The sequence below is a fragment of the Carcharhinus amblyrhynchos genome, chromosome 5, assembly GCF_965287045.1.
Source record: "Carcharhinus amblyrhynchos chromosome 5, sCarAmb.v2.hapA, whole genome shotgun sequence".
Lineage (NCBI taxonomy): Eukaryota > Metazoa > Chordata > Chondrichthyes > Carcharhiniformes > Carcharhinidae > Carcharhinus > Carcharhinus amblyrhynchos.
Window position 1 is genome coordinate 106,257,970 of NC_137328.1, and position 20,832 is coordinate 106,278,801.

The 20,832-nt window shown below is 44.0% G+C and overlaps 1 protein-coding gene across 1 annotated transcript in view; it reads left to right on the plus strand.

Moving 5' to 3' along the window:
- The first annotated feature begins 1,327 nt into the window (after positions 1–1,327).
- The window catches only part of lrp2bp (LRP2 binding protein), a 43,687-nt gene continuing 24,182 nt past the window's right edge, over positions 1,328–20,832 (plus strand). The window contains exons 1-3 of the mRNA XM_080189398.1: positions 1,328–1,437; positions 10,524–10,639; positions 15,295–15,408. Of these exons, the coding sequence (XP_080045524.1) occupies positions 1,413–1,437; positions 10,524–10,639; positions 15,295–15,408 (255 nt within the window). The 5' untranslated portion in view covers positions 1,328–1,412. The remainder of the gene's footprint in view (positions 1,438–10,523; positions 10,640–15,294; positions 15,409–20,832) is intronic.

A 20,832-nucleotide genomic window follows, 5' to 3' on the forward strand; every position in this document is an offset into this window, starting at 1 on the left:
TAAGAACATAAGACATAGGAGCAGGAGTAGGCCATCTAGCCCTTTGAGCCTGCCCCACCATTCAATAAGATCACGGCTGATCTGAAGTGGATCAGTTCCGGTTCCCCGCTTTCTTCCCATACCCTTAATTCCCTTGTCTATCAGAAATCTATCTACCTGTGACTTAAATATATTCAACGAAGTAGCCTCCACCACTTCAATGGGCACAGAATTCCAGAGATTCACTACCCTTTGAGTGAAGAAGTTCCTCTTCAACTCCATTCTAAACTGCCCCCCCTATTATTTTGAGGCTGTGCCCTCTAGTTCTGTTTTCCTTTCTAAGCGGAAAGAATCTCTCTACCTCTACCCTATCTAGCCCCTAATTCAAAAAAGGTTGTATCTCTGAAATGAGCAGGTCTATGAAAGAGGGGGATTGGGTGAATTGACCCCTCGTGCCCAGCCTTCATGCAGTTCCCTCTGCCCTTCCCAGAGTTTTGCCCTCCTCGCTGTCCAGATTAATGGGCCTTGATTGCACAACAGAAAACAATGATATAAATACTTAGCTACAAGGGACCTAATCTTCATAAATAAATGCAGTGATGTTATAAATGTTGTGTAACCAGGTGTCACATGATCAAAGTTCTGGAACCCATGTGAGCCTCAGGAAGGCCCAATGCCAGCCTCAGTGATATTATTTGGAGAAATTGGCACCATTTTAAAAACCCAAACTTTGGGAGAAGGCTGCATTTGGGGGACAGTGGAGGTCAAAGAATGCTCCTATTCCACTGGAATATTTTTCAAACATATGCAAGGAACCTAATGCCTGTTTTAGATTTATTGATGAGAGTGTTTGAAAGATGGTCCAAATTAATACTATGATGAAGGTCTTCCAGCAGCACTTCAGTGCAGAATGTCTGTCCGCAAAATTAGTCTCATTGCCCTGTACATCCATGTAATAGGCACAATGGCATCCAGTGTGCCTGTCAGAATCATAGAACCTCTACAGAAGGCCATTCAGCTCATTGAGTCCACACCGACTCTCCAAATAAGAGTATTTTACCCAGGCCCGCTCCCTTACTCTATCTCCGAAACCTGCACATTTACTATTGCTACTCCACCTAACTTACATACCTTTGGACTGGTAAACAAGACTTCCAGTTTTAAAAGATTTTAATTAAAAACTAAATTGAATTTCTAAAGAAAAGTTAATAGCATTATGCAGGCAAATGTTGAAAAGTGTAATTTTAATTAATACTAAGATAATTTATAAGTTTCAATAAATAACCTTTTTTAACCATTGACTTCTGTGTTTACAGCATGCTAATAATGAAATAAATTGCAGGGTGAAGTCTACAAATCGATTCAAGTTAACATGTGAACCGTTGCCTCAGAAAAAAACCAAGAGATGTCCTTCATTGCGAGACCGTGGGATCATGTGCAATGCCGCCCACGACATTGGTAAATATAGTGAAACTGGAATGTGTTGCAAATACCTTTGTTCGTCGATCATAGAAATACTTTAGATGCAAGTTTTAAAGCGGAATTTTTCAAAAAAAAAATTGAAATGTGTCAGGTTCCTCTGAAAACCAGCGTGTTTCTCCCCAGAGAGACAGACAGGATTTCTCTCCAAACCATTTGACACTTTGTTACAAAGAATCAGGGGCATGTTCTGCATCATTATGCCTGATGGGCAGGACCTAAAGACCTTGGCAAGCCCAGCTCCGTAGAGGTTAGAGTGCCCTTTAAAAACTGAAGCTCCAGATGCCTCTCCCCTATTATCGCTAGCATGTGGGCATCAGAAACCACCCCCGCGCAATACAGACATCCCCCACCCCTCACCTTTGTTGGCTACCCCCCATAAAGGGAAGCCCCCAATGGTGCCCCCTAAAGGCATTGCTTCAGCACACTGGTACAGCTAACTTGCCTGGTTGGCAGTGCCAGGGTCTCAACTTCAAGCCCCCAGCATCATAACTAGTTTTCATTTTTGGCTCGTGTTTCGTCACACCAGCGAGGGGGAACTTACAGCAAACCCTATATTTAAATCCTTGGTCATCAGTTCATGCCCTTGCTGGACAGGAACCTGCAGGAGGCAGAGAAGATCTCATTCTCAGAGCTCCCTGGCACAAATCCCATTATGGATCTCCTGCGAGAGTTTCTGGCCATAACGAGATTTGCATTGTAGCAAATCGGGCTGGAAAATCGCCCCCTTCAGAAAAGACCAAAGTATGTCTGTAGAAAATGGGATAAATGCAACTAAAGCAGTTTGAAGGCTGCTATATTTAAAAGTTTGCGGTAGTGTTGACCTAAGTGGTTAATGGTTAGAAAGGCAAATCATAAAAGCAGCTGGGATTATTTAGCTGGAGAATTGGAAGTGAGGTGTCTATCCTGCTTGTAAAGAAATGCAACCAGATGGTTACTTTGTTTTGGGAGTTAGAGCTGCAATTAGTCTAAATAGCATTCAGTGAACATTGGAAGGTTGCGTCATTATGGAGATGGATCGAGCTTAAGAAGGTGTTTTCACTTTATCTTTGTGTTTGCTGGGAGTGAAGAGGCATGAATGTTCTGCAGCTGGGGGAAAAGGCCATTTTAAGAAGATGGCTGTTGTTAGCAGGCTTTAGGCAGCAAAAGTGTTGCTGTTAGCTGGTTCTGTACAGTAGGGATCAGGAGAAGACCCAGAAGCCATTTGATATAACTCAACCACCTGGTTGAGTTCTTTGAAAATGTGACTAAACACCTTGACGAAGGAAGAACGGTGGATGTGGTTTAAATGGACTTCAGCAACGCGTTCGATAAGGTCCCCCATGCAAGACTTCTTGAGAAAGTGAGAGGGCATGGGATCCAAGGGGCTGTTGCCTTGTGGATCCAGAACTGGCTTGCCTGCAGAAGGCAGAGAGTGGTTGTGGATGGGTTTTTTTCTGCATGGAGGTTGGTCACCAGTGGAGTGCCCCAGGATCTGTTCTGGGACCCTTGCTGTTTGTAATTTTCATAAATGACCTGGATGAGGAAGTGGAGGCATGGGTTGGTATGTTTGCTGAAGACACGAAGGTTGGTGGTGTTGTGGATAGTCTGGAGGGATGTCAGAAGTTGCAGCGAGACATAGGTAGGGTGCAAGACTGGGCGGAGAAGTGGCAGATGGACTTCAACCCGGATAAATGTGTCGTGGTCCATTTTGGCAGGTCCAATAGGATGAAGGAGTATAATATCAAGAGTAAGACTCTTATCAGTGTAGAGGATCAGAAGGACCTTGGGGTAAATCGGCGTCGCAGGTGGAGGATGTGGTCAAGAAGGCGTATGGTATGCTAGCCTTCGTTAATCGAGGGATTGAGTTTAGGAGTCAGGAGAAAATGCTGCAGCTTTACAAGACCCTTGTCAGACCCCACTTGGAGTACTGTGCGCAGTTCTGGTCGACTCATTACAAGAAAGATGAGGAAGCTATTGAAAGGGTGCAGAGGAGATTTACAAGGATGTTGCCTGGATTGGGTGGCATGCCTTATAAGAACATAAGAAATAGGAGCAGGAGTAGCCCACCTAGCCCTTCGAGCCTGCCCCACCATTCATTAAGATCATAGCTGATCTGAAGTGGATCCGTTGCACTTTCCCGCTTTCTCCCCAGAACCCTTAATTCCCTTGCCTATCAGAAATCTATCTACCCGTGACTTAAATATATTCAACGAGGTAGCCTCCACCACTTCAATGGGCAGAGAATTCCAGAGATTCACCACCCTTTGAGTGAAGAAGTTCCTCCACAACTCCGTTCTAAACTGCCCCCCCACTTATTTTGAGGCTTTGCCCTCTAGTTCTGTTTTCCTTTCTAAGCAGAAAGAATCCCTCTGCCTCTACCCTATCTAGCCCCTTCATTATCTTGTAAGTCTCTATAAGATCCCCCCTCAGCCTTCTAAACTCCAACGAGTACAGGTCCAGTCTATTTAATCTCTCCTCATAAGCTAACCCCCTCATCTCCGGTATCAGCCTGGTGAACCTTCTCTGCACTCCCTCCAAGGCCAGTATATCCTTATGCAAATAAGGGGACCAAAACTGCACACAATATTCCAGTTGCGGCCTCATCAGTGTCTTGTACAGTTGCAGCAAGACCTCCCTGCTTTTATATTCTATCCCCCCCCCCGCGATAAAGGCTAACATCCCTGTCGCCTTCTTGATCACTTGCTGCACCTGCAGACTGCGTTTTTGCAGTTCGTGCACAAGGACAACCAGGTCCCTCTGCACAGTAGCATGCTGCAGCTTTTCACCCTTTAAATAATATTCCTTCCTACTATTATTTCTACCAAAGTGGATAACCTCATATTTGCAAACGTTATACTCCCATCTGCCAGGTCCTCATCCACTCACTCAGCCTATCCAGATCTCGCTGCTGACTTTCCGTGTCCTCCACGCAATGTGCTTTTCCACTATTCTTCGTGTCATCAGCAAATTTTGTTACCCCACACTCAGCCCCTCCTCCAGATCGTCTATGTATATGGTAAGCAATTGAGGCCCCAGCACCGATCCCTGTGGCACTCCACTAGTCACCAACTGCCAACCAGAAAAGCACCCATTGATTCCAACTCTCTGCTTCCTGTTAGATAGTTAAAAAGTCTGACAACACCAGGTTTTAGTCCAACCTATTTATTTGATAATATACTCACAAGCTTTCGAGGGGACTGCCTCTTCGTCAGGTGAATGGAGAGTTCTGGCCTCAGACAGAGCATATAAAGCACAGACAGTTTAGAGATTACTGATTAAAATGCGAATCCTTACACCTAACCTGCTGTTCAAGACCTGAAGTGGCTGATAATGTGAGTGGAAGGAGCACTGATCACAGTTTAAAGAGATGTGTATTGTCTCCAGACAGTACAGTAAGTGAGGTTTTGCAAACCCAGGCAAGTCACGGGGGTTACAGATAGTGCGACATGAACCCAAGATCCCTGTTGAGACCGTCCTCGTGTGCGGAACTTGGCTATCAGTCTCTGTTCAGCGACTCTGCGCTGTCGTGTGTCCTTCACGACAGCGCAGAGTCGCTGAACAGAGACTGATAGCCAAGTTCCGCACACGAGGACGGTCTCAACAGGGATCTTGGGTTCATGTCGCACTATCTGTAACCCCCGTGACTTGCCTGGGTTTGCAAAACCTCACTTACTGTACTGTCTGGAGACAATACACATCTCTTTAAACTGATCAGTCCTCCTTCCACTCACATTATCAGCCACTTCAGGTCTTGAACAGCAGGTTAGGTGTAAGGATTCGCATTTTAATCAGTAATCTCTAAACTGTCTGTGCTTTATATGCTCTGTCTGAGGCCAGAACTCTCCATTCACCTGACGAAGAGGCAGTCCCCTCGAAAGCTTGTGAGTATATTATCAAATAAATAGGTTGGACTAAAACCTGGTGTTGTCAGACTTTTTAACTGTGTTTACGCCAGTCCAACGCCGGCATACCCACATCATGACTCCTGTTAGATAACCAGTCCTCAATCCACGCTAACACTTTATGAGAATAGGTTGAGGGAGCTTGGTCTTTTCTCCCTGGAGAGACGAAGGATGAGAGGTGACCTGATAGAGGTTTATAAGATGTTGAGAGGTTTTGATTGGGTGGATTCTCAGAGGCTATTTCCCAGGGCATAGGGTCGCTATGAGAGGACACAGGTTTAAGGTGCTGGGGAATAGGTGCAGAGGAGATGTCAGGGGTAAGTTTTTCACTGAGGGTGGTGGGTGAGTGGAATTGGCTGCCATCAGCGGTAGTGGAGGTGAACTCGTTGGGGTCTTTTAAGAGACTTATGAGTACATAGGATTTAATGGGATTGAGGGTTATAGATAGGCCTAGTAGGTAGGGATATGATCAGTGCAATTTGTGGGCCAAAGGGCCTGTTTGTGCAATCGTGTTCTATGTTCTATATCTCTCAGCAGATTGGGCTGAGGTGAAGTCCTGGAGAGCTGAGAAGGTAGCAGAAGGTCACTGGTTCTGTGCTGGGAAGGGTTAAGCTCTGAAGAAGCCCTTGGAGCCAAATATATTTGGTGTAAAAGCAAAATACTACAGATACTGGCAATTTGGAAGAAACCCAGCAAATGCTGGAAAAACTCAACATGTTAGGCACCATCTGTGGAGTGAAAACAGCAGAATTAACTTTTGAATAATGCTATAATGCTAACTCTACCTCTTTCTCTCCTCGTATGCTGCCAGACCTGCTGTGTTTTTACAGCATTTTCTGTTTTAATTTGTTACAGGTTGATGTACATAGGGAGATTGGAGCTTTGTGAAATCCAGGGGCAGTGCCAACCCAATGAAGCTAGCTGGCAATTAAAGTGCAGAAACCAGTCAGTAGAGGCTCGAGTGCAGATTGGGAATTCAAAGGAACGGAGTCTTGAGAGACTAGATTGAAACCCTGGGAGGTGTGCAGTCATTGAGGCAGTCAGAGTTGGAGTGGCTTTGAGGGAATTCAGAAACTTGATCTTCAATAGTGAAAAGTTTGAAATTTGTCAGGAGGGAGACAGAGTTTTAACAAGATTGGTCAATTCACAATGTTTACTAATGTTGTTCAGACAGGTGGTCACTGTGAAATCTGTGGGATCTGATTTGGTCTTGTTTGCTATTTATTGTACAGTCCTTATCTTCTCGCATATTTGATGTGGAGTGCTGCCCCTCAAGCTAATAAATCAGTTCCTCCTCTTTGAAGGAGTGAATTGCTTAGGATTCTTTGTGAATCATAGGTAAAATACAGTTGCAAGAAGTCTGTGCTTAAGGGGTGTGCATATATTCTTCTAGATCTATTATGCAATAAAGAAAAAAAACTGCATATCTTTCTTGATAAAAAAGAACTGATTTTCAATTCATGCTTCTAGATTTGTGCAAATTGGCATCCTTTTGTTTACAGAAAAGTGCATTCACTAATCTTATGAAGCCATCATACATTATGTTTGTATGCAGTTACGGACTGGCATAACTTCAGGTATCTGAGTGTGATTGTACTTGCATGATGGCTGACAAAACTTGGTTGGTTTTGCTTCTGTGGAATCTTTAAGCCTAGTCACAGGAGGGTGGAGGTGAGGAGATAGAGATAAGAAAATATCCTGTCGACTCTTCTTCTTTCATGTGGTGGATCACTGTGTTGAGAGGAAGGCATTTGTTGCTGAGTGATCTCCAAGAACAGCTAGTTGCTTGATATTTCCTCAGTTCCAGATAGCTGAACAGCTCTCAATACTTTTGGTGTTATGTTCAGTGTGCCCTTCATCAGAGAGTGATGCATCTTTTTTGCAGAGAGACTGTATGGCAGCCTGTTTATTGTACAGCTTGTTGTTCAGCACTCCTAAATGCTTCTGAAAACCAGTATGCGAAAGAAAAATGTGTAAATGGAACTCACTTTCCTGTAGAAAATATGTAATAAGGAAGGGCGTTGGTTATGTTTCTGACCTGTAATTTTACATTTAAAATTTATTGTTGCTTTGAACTTAACTGGTCCAAAAATCCTGTCAGTAACTTTTGACTTAGCACCTATCTCGCCCTTCCAACTTAACACCTCTCCCAACTCTCCAGATTGCCACTGCTACTGAGTTGCTGATTCCTTCCTAACTCCCCTTCCTGCTCCCTCTCACTCACCACTCCCATCTCCTGAACCCTTACTATGAATGAGGCTCAGGAGAAGAGTGGGAAGGGAGAGGGAATTAGCAAAGAAGATAGGTGGAGTTGTGAATGGGAGGAAGAAAATGAGGAGGAGGGTCAATAAGCAGGAGGCATTGAGTAGGAGGGAGTTGGCAAGCGGAAAGGTGGGCTTTCTGGGGTGGAAGGGTCAGAGAGTGAGACATTTGGGAAGGGAAGCATTAAAGTGGCAATTTGTTTTTAAAAAGACAGAACTGAAGAAGTCATATTGGACTCATAATGTTAACTTTATTTCTTACTTTTAATTAATTCATGGAACATGGGCATCATTGGCTGGCCAGGAATTATTGCCCATCCCTAGTTGCCCAAGGGCAGTTGAGAGTCAGCTACATTGCTGTGGCTCTGGAGTCACATGTAGGCCAGATCAAGTAAGGATGGCAGATTTCCTGCCCTAAAAGACATTAGTGAACCAGATGGGTTTTTCCAACAATCGACAATGGTTTCATGGTCATCAGCAGATTCTTAATTCCAGGTATTTTTATTGGATCCACATTCCACATGTCCCATGATGGGATTCGACCCCGGGTCTCCAGAACATTAGCTGCTTTTCTGGGCCCCTCCCTCTGGCATCTTACCTACTCTTGATCTCTTTATTGAGAACTGCTGGCATGACATTGGCCAAACCAATTTCTCTGCTTCCCTCACCCGCTCTATTTCTCTCTGAGCTTGCTGCACTCTATTCTCTCAGGTCTAACCCTGGCCTTGTGATCAACCTGCTGACAAGGATAGTGCGGATGCTGAACGTCAACTCTCAGACACTTCTTCCTATCTCCTTCAGGACCATAACCCCATCCTCAAATATCAATCCACTATTTCCATGACTGTCACTGACATCCCCTGCACTGAAGATGTTCTCTCCACAACCTCCAACTTCGTAGTCCCCCAAATGAGTTCTCAAGAAGAGTCTTATTGGCCTTGAAACGTGAACTTTGTGTCTCTTCTCACAGATGCTGCAGGACCTGCTGAGTTTTTCCAGCACTTTCAGTTTTTATTTCGGATCTCGAGCATTTACAAAAACAAGTCTCAGGATAAGGAGCCAACAATTTAGGACAGAGATGAGAATAAATTACTTCGCTCAAAGGGTGTGAATCTTTGGAATTATCTGCCCCAGAGGGTTGTAGATGCTACAATGTCAAATATATTTGGAATTGACAGAAGTTTGGTCCCTCAGGTAATCAGAGAATATAGGGAGCAGGCATTAAAGTGGAATTGAAACCAATCTTTAGCTATGATTGTGTTGAATGGCAGAGCAGGCTCATAGAATGTTCATAGAAACCCTGCAGTACAGAAAGAGACCATTCAGCCCATTGAGTCTGCACCCACCACAATCCCACCCAGGCCCTACCCCCATATTCCTACATGGCTCAGCGGGCCATGTAATCTACCCGTGCTCCTAATTCTTGTGTCTCCATAGTTAAACAATTATAAGGCCACTTGGATATATGAGGGTCCCCTTGAAGTATGTCTTTGATCATAGAATCATAGAATTCCTACAGAGCAGAAGCAGGCCATTCGGCCCATTGAGTCTACACTGACAAGAGTATCTTACCGAGGCCCCTTCCCCGTAACCCCACACATTTACCATGGCCAATCCATCTAACCTACACATTTTGGGTCACTAAGGGGCAATTTAGAATGGCCAATCCACCAGATCTGCAAGTGCTTGGAAACCGGAGCACTTGGAGGAAACCCATGCAGACACGAGGAGTACATACAAACCCCACACAGATGGTCACCAAAGGCCGGAATTGAACCTGGGTTCCTGGCGCTGTGAGGCAGCAATGCTAACCACTCTGCTACCTAACATTGGTGTCATAATGTTAAATATAACTTAGAACTTAGAATCCCTACAGTACAGAAAGTGGCCACTCGACCCATCGAGTCTGCACCGACCACAATCCCAACCAGGCCCTACCCCCATATCCCTACATATTTACCCACTAATCCCTCTAACCTATACATCTCAGGCCACTAAGGGCAATTCTTTTTTTAGCATGGCCAATCAACCTAACCTGCACATCTCTGGACTGTGGGAGGAAACTGGAGCAGATACGAGGAGAATGTGCAAACTCCACACAAACAGTGACCCAAGCCGGGAATCGAACCCAGGTCCCTCAAGCTGTGAAGTAGCAGTGCTAACCATTGTGCTACTGTGCCACCCAAATGTGTTTCATTTGGAACTGAAAATGTGTTTCAGTTCCTTTTCAGCCTTCAAAAACCTGCTCTCGTTCACAAAATTTCAATCTTTAGAGAAAATGTTAGTCACATTAAGAATTATTGGCTAGATTTTTCATCACAAAGTGTACTCCCAAAGTGGAAATTGAGATCAAGAAAGGTGTTTAATTCTATTTACTGTGCTATAGAAGGGGAAAATAATTAAAGTTCCCACTGCTGACTGCTGTTCAATGATGGTGTGAGAAAGTGAGCTTGTGAGGAAGTTAGATAAGGACAGTTTTGGGTTCAGTTATAATGCCTCACACAGTTCAATTGCCTTGACATTGGCTAGTTTCTATCATGGAGAGTAACTCGTCCCTGTCCAACTCCTTGGGGGATTCATCCCAATGGAACCATGAAATCATACCCCAACTTGAGTAAGTGCCTTCAGGAGAGAGTGGTAAATTGTGATTTTATAAAACAAACTTACTAGCACTCCTCTGGAACAAAATAAAATCGGAAGTCACTTCCCAGCAATTAATTTTTCTTCCTGTTTCTCAGTGGTAAAATATCCACCTTTTGCAATCAGCATTTGTCTACAAATGCATTATCGAGATTGGGAACTCACTGCTGATGAAATAACAGCCGCAGTACCAGTACCTTCGTATTACCTTTAACTTAACTTTTGCTTCTTATCTATGCTTTAAATTGAAAACTGCGTTTTTTTTACACACTATATCCAGCTGAAAGATTGAAAAATATCACTGAAGTGAAAAGGATAGATGCTTTCTTAAGGAAACGAATCAAAGAAGGAGATTTGCAAGCAATTTTTCTATTGGGACAGCTCTACTTTGAAGAGGTGAGGTAATAGTTTGTAAATGTAGCAAAGAACTGTGAGTAATTCATGGAGATAAAAATTTATCATTTACATCACCAAAACTAATATTTCACATCATATGCTCAGCATTAATTTTTGTCATCAGTTCAGTGGAATGAATAACATTATCATAGGTATTTATTGAAAAAAAAATTGCAGGCCACCTTTCCTTTTCCTCAAGAAAAAATAAGCAGTTTACCATGGTCTTAATTTCTACTTTGATTTGAATATTAGCGCATACATGATTTATATCCATGTAATTGGATATTTTCTGGTATTTTTTTGACATCAACCTGCCCAACTTTACAATAGTTAAGTATAGGCTTGTTATAAGTTAGAATTACACTAAGGGATGTTTTATTCTTTGCATCTGAATATGCACTTTCATAATTCTCTGATATTATCTTCATGCTGGATACCACCTCCCCACACACAGCAAGGTTATACAAGAAAATTGAAATGCTGCCAGCCACTTGCCAGCATTAACCTGGTGTTGTGAGACCAAGAATAAAGTCCAACAGGTTTATTTGGTAGCGATAGCCACTAGGTTTTGGAGTGTGCTCCGAAGGCTAGTGGCTTTTGCTACCAAATAAACCTGGTGGACTTTCACCTGGTGTTGTGAGACTTCTTACTGTATTTATCCCAGTCCAATGCTGGCATCTCTACATCAGCATTATTCTTGACCAGACGTGAGATATAGCAGTTGTGTAGTCCCAGTGTGCAAGATTTGAGTGGTGGCCACAACTGGGACGACAACCAGTCCTTGAGGAAGAGGAAGCAATTGAAGCTGGAGTGAAGCTAGGTCAGGAGTATCAGTGGGGCCAAGCTAATAGGTCCCAGTGAGGGGGAAGCTGGATGGCCAGGTTTGAAAAACTGGTGGAGGATTAAAGGTGGTGAGATGATTGGGACCGTGAGGTGGAATGACGCACTTATATGGACAATGAGGATAGGCAGCTTACCTGGCATCTCTGCTGCCTTATGTAAAATGGGAGAAAAGGCAGAGGTGAACCGGAATATGGTGGACGGACCACACGCTGCTTTTTATGAGCCATCCCCAACCCCCCCCACCCAACTCCCTTCCTCCAAACACACCAGCATAAAATCAAGCCCTGGATTTCAGCTTCTCTGATAGTATCAGCTGCCAGTACAACCGTAAATTGCACTGGTTCACGGGCTCCCCAGAAATTTGCCCACTTTGCGAAATTCGTGGACCATGTCTACGTTGAATGTTATAGGCTGCACTCCCTTTTTAGTTATCTAAAAAACCTTTTATGGATGACCTGTTTGCACTTCAGTCCCACACCTGAACCAGACCAGGTGTTAGACTTGGAGGTAGCTGAGCACTTTGGTGATAGTGACCACAATTCGGTTACCTTAGTGATGGAAAGGGATAGGCATATACCGAAGGGCGGAAGTTATAGCTGGGGGAAAGGTAATTATGAGGCTATTAGGCGAGATTTAGGATACGTAGGGTGGAGTGGGAAATTGCAGGGGCTGGGAACATCTGAAATGTGGAGCTTATTCAAGGAGTGGCTGCTGCGAGTCCTTGATAAATATGTACCTGTCAGGCAGGGAGGAAGTGGTCGAGCGAGGGAATCGTGGTGTACTGAAGAAGTTGAATCTCTGGTGAAGAGAAAGAAGGAGGCTTATGTAAAGATGAGACATGGAGGCTCAGTTAGGGCACTGGAGAGTTATAAATTAGCCAGGAAGGAGCTAAAGAGAGAGTTAAGAAGAGCTAGAAGAGGACATGAAAAGACTTTGGCAGATAGGATCAAGGAAAATCCTAAAGCTTTCTACAGGTATGTCAAGAATAAAAGATTGGTTAGGCCAAGATTAGGGCCGGTCAGAGACAGCAGTGGGAAGTTGTGCATGGAGCATGAAGAGTTAGGAGAGGCACTGAATGAGTATTTTTCATCAGTATTCACACAGGAAAAAGTCAGTGTAGTCGAGGAGAATACTGCGATACCAGGTAGTAGACTAGACGGGATTGAGGTGCATCAGGAGGAGGTGTTAGCAATTCTTGAGAGCATGAAAATAGATAAGTCCCCTGGGCCGGATGGGATTTACCCTAGGATTCTCTGGGAGGCTAGGGAGGAGATTGCAGAGCCTTTGGCTTTGATCTTCATGTCGTCATTGGCTATAGTGCCGGAAGACTGGAGGATAGCAAATGTTGTCCCCTTGTTCAAGAAGGGGAGTAGAGACCATCCTGGGAATTATAGACCGGTGAGCCTTACTTCTGTTGTGGGCAAAGTTTTGGAAAGAATTATGAGGGATAGCATTTATAATCATCTAGAGGGAAATAAATTGATTAGGGATAGTCAACACGGTTTTGTGAAGGGTGGGTCGTGCCTCACAAACCTTATCGAGCTTTTTGAAAAGGTAACCAAAGAGGTGGATAAAGGTAAGGCAGTTGATGTGGTGTATATGGATTTTAGCAAAGTGTTTGATAAGGTTCCCCATGGTAGGCTACTGCAGAAAATGCAAATGCATGGGATTGAGGGTGATTTAGCAGTTTGGATCAGGCATTGGCTAGCTGATAGAAGACAGAGGGTGGTGGTTGATGGGAAATATTCAACCTGGAGTTCAGTTACAAGTGGTGTACCTCAAGGATCTGTTTTGGGGCCACTGCTGTTTGTCATTTTTATAAATGACCTAGATGAGGGTGTAGAAGGATGGATTAGTAAATTTGCTGACGACACCAAAGTTGGAGAAGTTGTAGACAGTGAGGATGGATGTTAAAGTTTGCAGAGGGACATAGATAAGCTGCAGAGCTGGGCCGAGAGGTGGCAAATGGAGTTTAATACGGAAAGGTGTGAGGTGATTCACTTTGGTAAGAGTAACAGGAGTACAGAATATGGGGCTAATGGAAGGACTCTTAGTAGTGTTGACGAGCAGAGAGATCTCGGGGTACATGTGCATAGCTCCCTGAAAGTTGGCACCCAGGTTGATAAGGTTGTTAAGAAGGCGTACGGTATGTTAGCTTTTATTGGTAGACGGATTGAATTTCAGAGCCATGAGGTCATGTACAAAACTCTGGTGCGGCCGCACTTGGAGTATTGCGTACAGTTCTGGTCACCGCATTACAAGATGTGGAGGCATTGGAAAGGGTGCAGAGGAGGTTTACCAGCATGTTGCCTGGTATGGTGGGAAGGTCTTATGAGGAAAGGCTGAGGGACTTGAGGTTATTTTCATTAGAGAGAAGAAGGTTACGAGGTGACCTAATTGAGGCATACAAGATGATCAAAGGATTGGACAGGGTGGACAGTGAGAGCCTTTTTCCTCGGATGGTGATGGCTCACATGAGGGGACATAGCTTTAAATTGAGGGGTGGTAATTATAGGAAGGATGTCAGAGGTAGATTCTTTACTCAGAGGGTAGTAAGGGCATGGAATGCCCTGCCTGTAGCAGTTGTGGACTCGCCAACTTTAAGGGCATTCAAATGGTCAGTGGAAAGGCATATGGATAACATTGGAATAGCTAAGGTTAGAGGGTCATTAGATTGGTTCCACTGGTTGGCGCAACATCGAGGGCCAAAGGGCCTGTACTGTGCTGTAATGTTCTACGTTCACACCCTGATTTTCAGGCACCCGATGTGGAGTCAGGGGAGGCAGATGACCTCCTCATGAACCTGCTCATGGGCCTGGCCAAGCTCGCCATAAATAGGTCCAGGCAGCGGGTGACTGAGGGGTCGTCTGACCTGACTGCTCCTTGACTACGGCTATATTCACAGCCGAGAGTCCCTGGAGAGGGAGTATGCAGAATCCACGGGCATTGTTGAGGCCTTCCATGCCCATTGGGCCCTGCGAGGGCTATGGTGCCTCATTGACCTCTTTAATCACATTTTTATTTGATGTTTTAAGTTCCCTTTACACTTTGTTTTTTGGTTCAGGCAGTTCTTTTTGGGGGCTGCCCTTCTTGCTTGTCCCTGAGTTTGTTTGGTTTAGTTTATTTGTTTGTCACAAAAAGAATCGCCACTTGCTGGAAGGAAACTGGAGCCACCTAAGCCCTGTTGCTGCGGTTCACTGCTGGAGCTGGAGCTGCTAGCTGTTCGTTGCAACTTCCAAGGCTGTTTTGCTACTGCTTCCTAATACTATTACATTACTGTCTCTTAGCGGACTCAGAGCTCCATAAATGCAACTATCTAAGGGAAGCAATGGCCTAGTGGTATTATCGCTAGATTATTAATCCAGAAACTCAGCTAATATTCTGGGCAACTAGGGATGAACGATAAATGCTAGCCAAGTAGCGATGCCTATGTCCCACGAATGAATTTTTAAAAATCACAGCTGTTTGTATGTTTTGATTACTTACAATTGAGTTATCTTTTTCACAGAAACTCAATGGTTATGAGCATTTTCCTAAAAGAAACTAAAACACAAATTTGCTATTTTTTGAAATGCTGAAAGTAATTAGTTTGCATATTCTATACTGTTTGATATATTCATCGTGATTTAAGAGCTATCATAGGAAGTTCCTGGGCTGAAATTTTTAAAATCTATCTGTAAATACAGAAAAACTGAGGCCCAGATCTACAGTCAAGTTGCCACTGTGCCTCTGAAGGCTGGTAGCAGTAAGCAAACTGAACAAAATTGAAGATTATCCTAATTGCTGGATTGCTGTTTTTTGTGTGCATTTAGGGATGTTATGAAACGGCTTTTGCGGAGTTTAACAAAGTTAAAGACACGGACTTCCAGGCTCTCTATCAACTTGGTGTCATGTATTACGATGGCTTAGGCACGCAGGAGAATCCTGTGAGTAAATAAACCACGATTACTGTCAAATGCTCTTTATATTGTATCTTTGTGAGCCGGGGCTAATAATATTACAAACAGATTAGAGTAAATCAGAATGCAAACAATTCTTCACATAGATTCCTGTGCATTGGGCATGCTGATCGCTATAGTCACGTCTGACATCCAGTCTCCCATCCTGAACTTCTGTGATTGCACAATTTACTTGCAGGAATATGCACAACTATTTCAAACTTTTAACTTCACACAGTGCCCAAAGTCTCACATTCTTAAATCTGAAAAGAAAGGAGAGAGAGAGAGAGAAAGTAACTGGTGCATTATTTTGTCTGCCCCACTGAGCTCATTGAACATTTTGCAACAGTAGTCTGCATATCTAAGGATGGAAGGAGATATTTGTAGCAGTTTTTCTGCCATAATCTGTGCCTCTTTATATCAGTTGCTCCAAGAGAAGTTGCAAATCAGAATCTGTAAGATTATGGTATCTTCTTCTGTGCCTGAGTGTGTCATCCTGCCTGCATTGACTAAGTGCCACCTGCAGTAAACCATTCTTGAAAAGTATGGGAAAGGTGATCGGTAATACCTACAATGAAAGTAGAAAGTCAAATGAGTGAGCCAAGCCTTGGTTCTTTCTTACCTGCTTATTTCTCAGTCACACCAGGCATAAGGACAGGCAGAACAGGTATGTAACAAAAGTCATGTGTGGCACTGATTTGTACTGACTACCATCTTAACAGTTCAAAGCTAAACATCAAGATCCCCTATATGTCCCCAGGGATTGAAGGTTCTGAAGCGTCCCAATGTCTCAAAGCCCAAACAGGCAGTCATGAAGGAATCTTTCTCAGAGAACTCAAGCGGTGCCTGTGTACAGAAAAATTGGAAACTCACTGCATTGCAGATGATTGGATGACCTTTAGGTCTATAGTGTACTCCAGTGCTGTAGAGGCCCTCAACATTACCTCTTGTAAGCATCAAGGGTGGTTTGATGAAAACAATGAGGTAAATCCAGAAACTACTGGAGGAGAAACATTGCTTCTACAATGATAAGTCATCACAATACCTACTGCAGAATCTGCAGGACTGTCCACTGCAAGCCGAGAGAGAGGCTAATGCTTGGTTGGAACTGAAAGCAGGCAGTATTGCTTCAAATAGCTGATTCCTGTGTTTTAGCGGTATTATTATGAGTGTAAGGGATCTAACTTGGGTCAGAGATTAAAATGTAAAATTAAGATAAATGGAAAACTCAGTTAAGAACCCAGTAAACTACCCTGCAGTAAATGTTAATCAAAGAACAAAGAAAAATACAGCATAGGAACAGGTCCTTGGGCCCCCCAAGTCTATGCCAATCATGGTACCCTAAACAAACCAAAAAATACTTTCTGCCCTTACTCAGACCGTACCTCTATATTCATGTACTCATCCAGGTGCCTCTTAAATGTTGCTAATGTGCCTGCTTCCACTACCTCCTCTGGCAGCATGTTCCAGGCATCCACCACTCTCTTCATCTGCACATCTCCCTTAAACCTTCCCCCTCTCACCTTGAATCTGTGTCCCCTTGAAATTGACACTTCCATCCTGAGAAAAAGTCTCTGACTATCCACCCTGTCTGTGCCTCTTATAATTTTGTAGGCCTCTATCATGTCTCCCCTCAGCCTCCATCTTTCGAGTGAAAACATTCTTAGTTTATTCAACCTGTCTTCATAGTTAACACCCTTGAGACCAGGCAACATCCTGGTGAATCTTCTTTGTATTCTCTGCAAAGCTTCCATGTCCTTCTGGTAGTGAGGTGAACAGAACCTCCATGCAATACTCCAAATGCAGTCTTACCAATGTCTTATGTAGCTGCAACTTGATTTCCCAACTCTAGTTCTCAATGCCCCAGCCATGAAAGCAAGCATGCTAAATGCCTTCTTAATCGCCTTGGCCATTTGTATTGCCACTTTTACAAGTTTAGGTGAGCTTTTAAATATACCTATGGTTAGCTTACAGGTTCAGAGATAGAAGTGTAAAACTTAAACAATAAATGACCATTGTTAAGGTTTTCAAGGAACTAGGAGGTCTATCCTTCCTTCAGTTATAGGTTTTAACCTTTATGTAATTTCCAGATGAAAGAAGCTAAAGCAATTCTTGAAGAAAGGGTCTTTATTAGGAGATATAAATTATCCATATGACTCACAGAATCAGAGTTAAGTTGAACGTAAAGTAATTAATTTACATTTCTATTTGTAACATCCTAAGAATATCACAGTGTTGTGGATATGGGCTCCTTGTTTAATTTACCTGAGTGCTTTCCACAAAATGCAGTTGCAGGGGGAGGGCAATAAAACTACCATCAACGTCACAGCGTAAACGAGCTTGGAGCTTCCAGTGAAGCCAAAGTTTGAATTGAGAACACCACATTTGTGAGGTTTTGAAGAGAAGTTTGAGGATCATTTAGTCAAAAGCTGATGATAGGATTCACATGAACTTCCATACCATACAGAACAGCTAGAACATAAAGAGAGATCAAAATGAACTCGGGAGGGCTGTGCCATACTTTTGGATTGGTCCCAGGAAAAGTGAATGAACCTTCAAGATTTCAAAAGATAAGGGAACTCTTGGGGGCAAGTAAAAGCAAAACTGGATTCATAGCATTTTGTTAAGAGTATCTGTGCACATAGTTTCTTCCCTTTGGGGAATAGTGGAAGGATTCCTGAGCTGACTATCAGCCATTCAAACCATGTTATGAATGTTCCTTTTGTGGCCAACAGTCTGTGGCATTGGACTTGACCCAGCAGCTTTTGGTCCAGAAGTAGGGGCACTACCACTGTGCCACAAGACCATTCATAGTCATAAACTATCGTGCTAATAGTACTTGTCTTTTTTTATTCAGATGCAATAAACATAGAACACTACAGCACAAACAGGCCCTTTGGCCCACAAGTTGCGCCAATCACATCTATACCTACCAAGCCGTAGAACTATCTGTAACTTCCAATGCCATTAGATCCCATATACCCATCCAGAAGTCTTTTAAAAGACCCCAGCGAGTTCACCACCCTCTGAGTGAAAAACTTTCCCCTAACATCTCCTCTGTTCTTGCTTCCCAGCACCTTAAACCTGTGTCCTCTCTTAGCAACCATTTCAGCCCTGGGAAATAGCCTCCTAGAATCCACCCTATCTATTCCTCTCAACATTTATAAAATCTCTATCAGGTCGCCTCTCAACCTTCGTCTCTCCAGGGAGAAGAGACCTAGCTCCCTCAACCTATCTTTATAAGGCATGCCTTCCAATCCAGGCAACATCCTTGTAAATCTCTTCTGCACCCTCTCAATAGCTTCCACATCCTTCCTGTAGTGAGGTGACCAGAACTGCACACAGTACTCCAAGTGGGGTCTGACAACGGTCCTATAAAGTTGCAGCATTACCTCCCGACTCCTAAACTCAATCCCTCAATTAATGAAGGCCAGTACACCATACGCCTTCTTGACCACATCCTCCACCTGCGAGGCCGATTTAAGAGTCCTATGGACCCGGACCCCAAGATCCTTCTACTCTTCAACCCAGCTAAAACTCCTACCCTTCATATTGTACTCCTGCATCTTGTTGGTCCTGCCAAAATGGACCACTACACATTTATCCGCATTAAAGTCCATCTGCCACTTCTCCGCCCAGCCTTGCATCCTATCTATGTCACGCTGCAAGTTCTGACATCCCTCCAGACTATCCACGACACCACCAATCTTCGTATTGTCGGCGAACTTACTAACTCATCCCTTCACTTCCTCATCCAGGTCATTTATGAAAATGACAAACAGCAAGGATCCTAGAACAGATCCCTGGGGCGCTCCACTGCTGACCGACCTCCATGCAGAAAAAGACCCATCCACAACCACTCTGTGTCTTCTGCAGGCAAGCCAGTTCTGGATCCACAAGGCCAAAGCCCCTTGGATCCCATGCCCTCTCACCTTCTCAAGAAGTCTTGCATGGGGGACCTTATCAAACACCTTGCTGAAGTCCATGTAAACCACATCCACCGCCTTCCTTCGTCAATGTGTTCAGTCACATTTTCAAAGAACTCAACTAGGCTCGTAAGGCACAACCTGCCCTTGACAAAGCCATGCTGATTAATCCTGATCATTCTAAACTTCTCTAAATGCTCATAAATCTTGTCCCTCAGAATCCTCTCCATCAACTTACCAACCACTGAGGTCAGACTCACTGGTCGGTAATTTCCCGGGCTATCCCTGTTCCCTTTCTTGAAAATAGGAACCACATCCGCAATCCTCCGGAACCTCTCCCGTCTCCATCGACGATGCAAAGATCATCACCAGGGGCTCTGCAAACACTTCCCTCACCTCCCACAGTAACCTGGGGTACATCCCATCCAGTCCCGGCGACTTAACTATCTTGATAGAATTTAAAAGTTCCAACACATCCTCTTTCTTAATATCCACATACTCAATCTTTTCAGTCTGCCGCAAACCTGCAGTACAACCTCCCAGATCACTTTCCACCGTGAATACCGAGCACAGTGTACCCATTAAGCACCTCTGCCATTTCTTTCGGTTCCACACAGACTTTTCCCCCTTCACCTTTTATAGGTCCTATCCTTCCTTTTCTCATCCTTTTACTCTTCACATATTTGTAGAACGGCTTGGGATTCTCCTTAATTTTACCCACCAAGGCCTTCTCATGTCCCCTTTTGTATCTCCTAATTTCCTTTTTAAGCTCCCTTCTACAACCCTTATACTCCTCTAGATCCTTAACATCTCTTAGCTCTCTGAACCTTTTTATACGCCTTTCTTATCTTCCTGACCAGGTTCACCACAACCTTCGTGCACCATGGCTCCCGCGACCTACCAAAACCTCCTTGTTTCATCGGGACGTTGTTGTGCAGAGCTCTAGTCAAACATTCCTTGAAAATCCGCCACCTTCCTTCAGTACTTTTCCCCAAGAACACCTCCTTCCAGTTTACTCGTCCAATTGTCTGCCTGATGTCATCATATTTCCCCTTACTCCAGACAAACACCTTCCTAGCCTGCCTGATCCTATCTCCTTCCAATGCTATCGTGAAGGAGATAGAATTATGATCTCCATCCCCGAGATGCTCTCCCACCGAGAGATCCAGCACCCGTCCTGGTTCATTAGCCAGCACCAGGTCAAGTACAGCCTCTCCTCTCGTAGGCTTATCCACGTGTTGTGTCAGGAAACCCTCCTGAACACACCTAACAAACTCCTCCCCATCCAAACCCCTTACTCTAGGGATATTCCAGTCGATATTTGGGAAATTAAAGTCTCCCATCACGACAACTCTGTTATTACTACATCTCTCTAGGATCTGTTTCCCTATCTGCACCTCAACTTCCCTGTCACTATTGGGCAGCCTATAGAAAACACCCAGCAAAGTTATCGACCCTTTGCTCTTCCTAACTTCCACCCATAGAG